This window comes from Pelodiscus sinensis, chromosome 30 (genome assembly GCF_049634645.1).
Source record: "Pelodiscus sinensis isolate JC-2024 chromosome 30, ASM4963464v1, whole genome shotgun sequence".
NCBI lineage: Eukaryota > Metazoa > Chordata > Testudines > Trionychidae > Pelodiscus > Pelodiscus sinensis.
The window spans coordinates 10,555,744-10,563,062 of record NC_134740.1 but is presented as its reverse complement, the minus strand read 5'-3'; the positions used below and the strand labels follow the sequence as shown (position 1 = coordinate 10,563,062).

The 7,319-nt window shown below is 43.5% G+C and overlaps 1 protein-coding gene across 1 annotated transcript; it reads right to left on the bottom strand.

Annotated features, from left to right (window-relative positions):
• Positions 1-1,922: 1,922 nt before the first annotated feature.
• On the bottom strand, positions 1,923-2,903 carry LOC102455504 (olfactory receptor 5AP2). The gene has a single exon (XM_006133408.2). The coding sequence runs from the start codon at positions 2,898-2,900 to the stop codon at positions 1,923-1,925; it is 978 nt and encodes a 325-aa protein (XP_006133470.2). The 5' UTR covers positions 2,901-2,903.
• Between the last annotated feature and the right edge of the window lie 4,416 nt (positions 2,904-7,319).

The window sequence follows — 7,319 nt, the reverse complement described above, 5'->3', positions numbered from 1 at the left end:
ATACAATGGATAGGAATCATCATCATTGCCCTTCATGCCCACTGGCGTGTACGAGAGCAACAAAGGTCCCGTACGTCTGTCTGTCTCTGGCCAGCCTCTCAATGGTGCCCCAAGTGTTTTTCATTTCTACTTCAACAGTTCGGCGCCGTGTTGTCTTGGGTCGTCCTTATTTCTGCTTCCCTTCAGGGGTCCAGTGCACAGAAGTCTTTGTGATGGAGTGCCCATCTTTCCTGAGCGTGTGCCCAATCCAGCTCCAGCATCTTTTCATAATGATGGTGGCCAAGTCACCTTGTTTGCACTGCAAAAGCAGGACCTGCTTTGAAATTATTCTTGGCTAAAAATATGGAGGATACTCCAAAGACTTTTGGTGTGAAAAGTCGACAATTTATTGAGGTCGTGCTCTGTCATTCACCAGCATTCTGATCCATATAATAGTGTTGATAAAATACAGCTCTAATAAAACTTCAGTTTGGTGTGGATGCTGTACTGTGATAATGAATAGGATTAGCCATACAATTAATATAATTATACACACCCCTGTGTACTGTTTACAGCAATTTTACCCATGAAGGTTTTGTAGCTTAAAGTCTCTTAATCATTAACTAACAGCGGGGAGAGAAGGAGCCATCGCCCTGAATGCATTTTATGTAGCTAGTAAGAGAAAGGGAGGGGGAGGATAACACTGCTTTTACACACAGGCTGCGTCTAGACTGGCAGCTGCTTTTGCGGAAAAAATTACCAGCAGTGTTCTTGCAGAAATGCTATGCTGCTCCCATTCGGGCAAAAGCCCTCTTGCGCAAATGCTTTTGCGCAAGAGGGCCAGTGTAGACAACGCGGTATTGTTTTGTGCAAAAAAGCCCTGATCACGAAAATGATGATCGGGGCTTTCTTGCGCAAAACCGCATCTAGATTGGCACGGACGCTTTTCCGCAGAAAGTGCTTTTGCGGAAAAGCGTCCGTGCCAAGCTACACACTCTTTTCCACAAATGCTTTTAATGGAAAAACTTTTCCGTTTAAAGCATTTGCAGAAAATCATGCCAGTCTAGACATAGCCACAGAGTATTCATTAGAAAGTTACATTTCTTGTACAGTTACCCAGTCTTATCTACCTTAACAAACAGGAAATAAGGGGAAGCAAACTTCATCCATCAAGCAAAAGAAATAACACTTGCCTACCAAAAAGAGTAATGCCTGCCTTTCACCATACTCATATCAGGGTAATGATTACCCAGGACTTTAGTTAAGTCTTATATACCCCAAAATATCTGCAGAGACTACTACCCAAAGTTCTCCACTCATTATAGAGAACGGAGAGTTCAGATCTGAGGAGAATGACTGTCACACAGGGCCGACTTATCAGTTGGGCACAGTAGGCACACTTCTAGGGGCCCAAGAAAATGTTTTCATTTCTTTTAAAATCAGAAGAAAAAAATGAACTTTTAGGGTCGAAGAAAATGTTTTAATTTTTTTCTCACATCAGAAAAAAATGAAACTTTTAGCACCCATGAAAATCTATGAAATTTTGTCTAAAACAGAAAAAAAATGTTGAAGTATTTAAAGTTATATCAAAAATAATTTTTAATATTTTTTTTTATGGAGGAAGGGGCACACGAAGGCAAAAGTGCCTAGGGCCCACGAAAGTCATAATGCAGCCCTGCTGTCACTCAATTCAGTGGGAGGGGAACAAACTCAGAACCACTCACAAGAATTTGACCAGTAGTGTTCACGTGCAGAGGAATGAAGCAAGAGTATTTTATTGAAAAATGTGTCTGGAAAAAGTCTGGTTTTGATAAAGAGTGATTCTAACAGTAACAAATTTTGTAGAAAGAAAGAAAGAAAGAAAGAAAGAAAGAAAGAAAGAAAGAAAGAAAGAAAGATTCAACTGGACCATATTTAAAAAGAACTGTATCAGTTTATGTCGGTTATGATATATTGAAATTTGTCCTATGCCTGTTTCTGAAAGCGACTGATATAAGAATGGCTTTTTTCAGGCACTCCATGACCTCTTTGTTTCTCAGGCAGTAGATGACGGGGTTGATCATGGGACTCAGGACTGTGTAGAAGACAGAGAATATTTTGTGAAGGACTTTGGGTGTGTAAACAGTTGGAACCACATAGACAGCCATCAGGGTCCCATAGAAAAATGTCACCATGATAAGGTGGGAGGAGCAGGTGGAAAAGGCCTTTTGCCTCCCGGTGGTGGACGGGATTTTCAGGATGGTGGTGATGATACAAATGTAGGACACCAGAGTCAGTAGACAGGGCACAACAATACACAGGGTAGCAAAAGTAAATTCCATTAGTTGCAGATTTTGGGTGCTGTCACAGGACAGCTTTACAATGGGTGAAAAATCGCAGAAGAAATGGTCGATTTCATTGGAATCACAGAACGTTAATTGGAACAAGAAGATATTTACTGTGGTGCAGCTTAGAAGGCTACTTATCCAGGACCCGGCCACCAGCTGGCCACACACCCGGCCGTTCATCAGAGCAGCATAACGCAGGGGGTTGCATATCGCTAGATACCGATCGTACGACATGGCCGCGAGCAGAAAATTTTCTGTAATTGATATGACACCAAAGAAATATTCTTGAACAAAGCAGCCCTTCACAGAGATGGTTCTGTTCCCAGTCAGGAGACTGGCCAACAGCCTGGGCAGGACGCTGGATGTGTAGCAGGTCTCCAAGCAGGCCAAGTTGCCCAGGAAGAAGTACATGGGGGTGTGAAGGTGCTGATCAGCCACAACTAGTGCAACGATGAGGAGGTTCCCGGACAAAATCACAAGGTAGATCACTAGGAACAGCAGGAAGAGAAGGGGCTGCAGTTCAGGGACCTCCCCAAATCCTAAGAGGATGAATTCGGCAATAGGCGTTTGGTTTCTTCCCTCTACTTTCTCCATTATCACTATTTAGAAAAAGAAATCAATGATATTTTGAGGGAATAACTACAGGCAGATTGTGCTGTCAGAGGAGGTCTGGAGTGGGTTACCTCCCACCCCTCCATCTCTCTACTAGAAGCATCAAGTTGTCTTTAAACAGTGAAAGACTCATGTAATGAATGTGTCGGGCTTCCAGTGTAGGTGAACCAGGAGCATGGAACCCAACTGAATGATAGGAATGTCCCATCTAAGGGGCTTTCAAGTAGGAATAAGAGATCCTCCGGAAAAGAGCTTATTTTCCGGAGGATCGCGTCCAGACCGGCACTTTTCTCCGGCTTAACTACAAGCCGGAAAAAAGCGGCAGCCATGTTAATGCAAATGCTGCAGGGGATATTTAAATCCCCCGCGGATTTGCCTATTCCAAAGCGCTACATTTGCATCCCTATTACGGAATAGGGGCCAATGTAGACACAGCCGGGCTGTGTCTACACCACAAAGATAAATCGGAAGAAGAAACTCTATTTCTGTTACACAAATTGCGTATCTTTTCTGATTTACTTCTGAAAGAGGCTTTTCCTGTCTACACAGAGCCAAATTAAAAAAAAAAAAAACCCCTCTTTCAGAACCTCCCTTCTTCCTCGTAAAACAAGGTTTACAGGGATGCTGACAAAATGCATCCGCTTTTGTGACCTTTTTTTCAGAAAAACTGATCTATTCCTTGGACACAGCAAAGTGTTTCTGGGATACCTCTTGTATCTCAGAAACACTCTGCAGTCTACACATAGCCTAAGTCCCTTAACAACTCTTACATGTTAAATAAAAACTTTTAGGCTGGGGGTTTTGAAATATCTTCTTCAAATTAGGGTCTTATCAAGAAATATAAAAGACATAATAAAACTCAATCAAATGGAAAAGCAAGAGATTTGGAGTTCACCCAAGGATACGTCGACTTACGAGAGGTTAAATTCTCTGGTTGGGAAGACAGACATGCCCTAGATTTGCTCAAGCTAAGAGGATAAACTGGATGGAAAAACGTAAAGGGGAAAATGGTTGGAGGGAGCAAGCGGTGAATGCTGGATGGGAAAGGTGGAGGTGGATCTCTGTATTGTGGATTATGAATATAGCACTGTTTATTATGAGAGTGGCCAGGGAAGATGCAGACCCATATCATCTTTAGAGAAAATAACTGGTGCCTTTGCCCCATCTGGGGAATGTTGCAAAAATCCACTGACTGCCCCTTCAAGGAGTCTTTCCCTTCACTGCAAAGGACTTTGGAGCTGGCTTCTGATTATCAGTTCCAAGATGACGCAGTACGCGACCACAGTGAGCTAAAAATGTGTTTGCCCTATTTTCTCTATACTTATATGATGACACTTTATCCAGTAGGGGGCTGCTTGGTGATGGGAAGTTGACCCCTCGAGACATATTGATTAGATGATGTGCACAAACTAGTCCAGCAGGCACCGATCCCTTTTTCATTATATTGCAGCCAATACCATGAGGCTGAATGTAGATGAATTGTCTAGTAAATCACATCACTCACCTGGGATCATTATAAAATGTCTTCCTGAGACAAAATAAAAATGTCAGTCAAGTTCATTGCTACAAAGGACTAATTCTGAGCTAGGGGACAGACAGGAATGGGTACAGGGAATGGATGGTTTGATGGTTACCTGTTTTGATTATTTCCTCCGGGGCACCTGGCTTTGGCTTTTGTTGGAAGACAGGAATTAGGATAGATGGACTTTTGGTCAGAGCCATTTGGACTGATCTTATGTTCTAATTTTGAGAAACATTCCCTGCTTTCTCTGAAGCCTGGTTTTCTATAGCCCACGAGGGACGGATTTCTTTGGGTGCAACATGGAACTCAAGTATCACTGAAACCTCTGATCACCCATCCGGGCCCCTTTCACACTGTGCTGCTGTGGCAAGCTGCAGACCTGCTGCTAATCCTACACTTCCTCCAGCATTCACACAAGTAGGGACGCACCCAAGTACTTGCAGAATCTCAGACCAACCTCTGCATGAACCAACAGTAGAGATCTGCCGTAATGATAGCCACCAATTCCCCAGCCAGGGTCAGCAGTATTGCACAACCTAGACCTTTTGAAAACACCGAACCGTAGGATTTTGTTACCTGATTTGCCCCGCCCTCAATGTGGAGAAGAATGTGCGCACTTTTTCCCCAGGCACCTCACAGCAAGGGACACTGGTTTAGGTTAAACTACAAACAAGTGTATTAACTACAAAGGATAGATTTTAAGTGAGTGTAAGTGGTAGCAAACAGATCCGAGAAGATAACCAGGAAATATACAAAATCACAAAGGAAACGTAACGCTTTGTTTAGTCTGGCAATGCAGGAGCAGTTTCTCACCTTGATACCAGCAAACTGGCAGATTCTCAAGACACAAGCTACATTGGCTTTGCTGATTGGGTCTCTCCGATTTCTGTACACGGGGTGAAAATCCCTTTCGCCTGGGTCCAGCACTTCTCCCCCCAGGTCAGTTTTTGTTCCTCAGGTCTCCGCAGGAGTTCTCTTGCCTGGGGAGTGAAGAAGAACCAATGAGATCACTTCCTGCCTTATATAGCTGTAGCACAGGGTGGGAACCCTTTGTCTGAAACATTGGAACCCAGAGCAGTGTGTGGAAAAACACAGATGTCCCCAGATAGAGTCTAGAGACACAGGGCCTGGTCACCTGCAGTTGGACAGAATCACCAACCAGGCTCATCAGGGGGCAGAAAAGCTTCTCCTAAGGACGAGTGTTTTCCCAAATGCCTCATTAGCCTGAATAAGCCTTTCACAAACAACTATCGTGACGGCAAGTGTCTTGCCTAGCAGGAAGTATTCAGGTATTACTGCATTAGAAATGCAGATGCCTAGTAAATATGCACACCTTTAGATGTGATAGTGACACATGCCTGACATACGATAATCATATCCCACAAATAAGAGTGTTCAAATGGCACCTGGAATGACCCATCATGCGGAGAATACCTAAGTCTTTTGTAATCTTATCCTAAGAATATTACTAAGTAGAAGATGAGATGAGGAGTCACACCATCCACCTTCATTTCAATTCCTTCTGAACTGAACAAAAGATCACATTCTTTGTGACACGATGGAAGATTGCTCTGCTATTTTGTTGTGTTGTTGTAAAACCTTTCACACTGATGTTCTATTACCACCTGCCTCCTCGATCTAAATGTTCAGATTTTCTAAGCTCTGATCTTAGTCTTTCCACTGTGTTATCCCCTTTCTTCTGCCTTTGATAGTCTTCAGTTATTTTGGTAAACTGAGCTTTGTATTCCGACCTGGATCTCTGGGATCCTACAACGCTTCATGATATATTTTCTTTTTAAATCAATTTGCGGAAATCAAAGTCCGCTATTCTGGGTAGTTTCTCTTTCCTAAGAGATGATGTAATCTCCCTTGAGATTTCTGCTGGTGGGAATCTGAATCTTTGCATAGAGGAAAGTGAATATTTATGTGTAGAAAGAGACAATAATGATATGAGCTCCGTCCTTTTGCTAAGTTCGAAGGGGAAGTTATGGAAATGTCTGATTCCAAGGGAAAATTAAGGAGACAAGAAAACAGCCGATTGAAACACCGAAGAAAGAGAAAAAAGGGAATATCCCGTCTATGCAGTAGGCTGGGCAGGCAGGGAAGCTACCTGAGAACCCTGCTGGGCGGTTGGCCGGGAGTCAGCCAGGCGAGTCTCACAGCCAGTGTCTGCCTCTGGCCCCCGTTCTTCTCTCCCCAAATCCCTCTGCTGCCTCCCACTCCTCACCCCCCACCACATAAGCTAAACTGTTTGTCCTCCTCCTGAATCCATTTGCTCCAGCCCCACAGACAGAGACAAAAACCTACAGGATCTATAAAGAGCATTCTTAAAACTGAAATACGCACCCAGAGAAGAGAAAAAACAGATTGACAGAGCCAGAAACGTACCCTAATGTGAACTACTTCAATACTGCAGAAAGGGATCAAGGGGTCATAGAATCATAGAACACTAGAACTGGAAGGCACTTCGAGAAGTCATTGAGTGTGATCCCCTGCCCTCATGGCAGGACCAAGCACCATCTAGACTATTCCCGACAGGTGTCTGTCTAACCTGCTCTTAAATATCTCCTGTGATGGAGACTCCACAACCTCCCTAGACAATTTATCCTAGTGTTTAACCACCCACAAAGGTAGGAAGTTTTTCCTAATGTCCAACCTCAACCTCTCTTCTTGCAGTTTAAGACAATTGCTTCTTGATCTATCCCCAGAGGCCACGGAGAACAGTACCTCTCCCCTCCCTGTGACACCCCGTTAGATACCTGAAAACCACTATCATGTCCCCTCTCAGTCTTCTCTTTTACAAACTAAAGAAACCCAACTCTTTCCACCTTCCCTCATAGCTCATGTTCTCTAGACCATTCATCATTTTTGTTACTCTT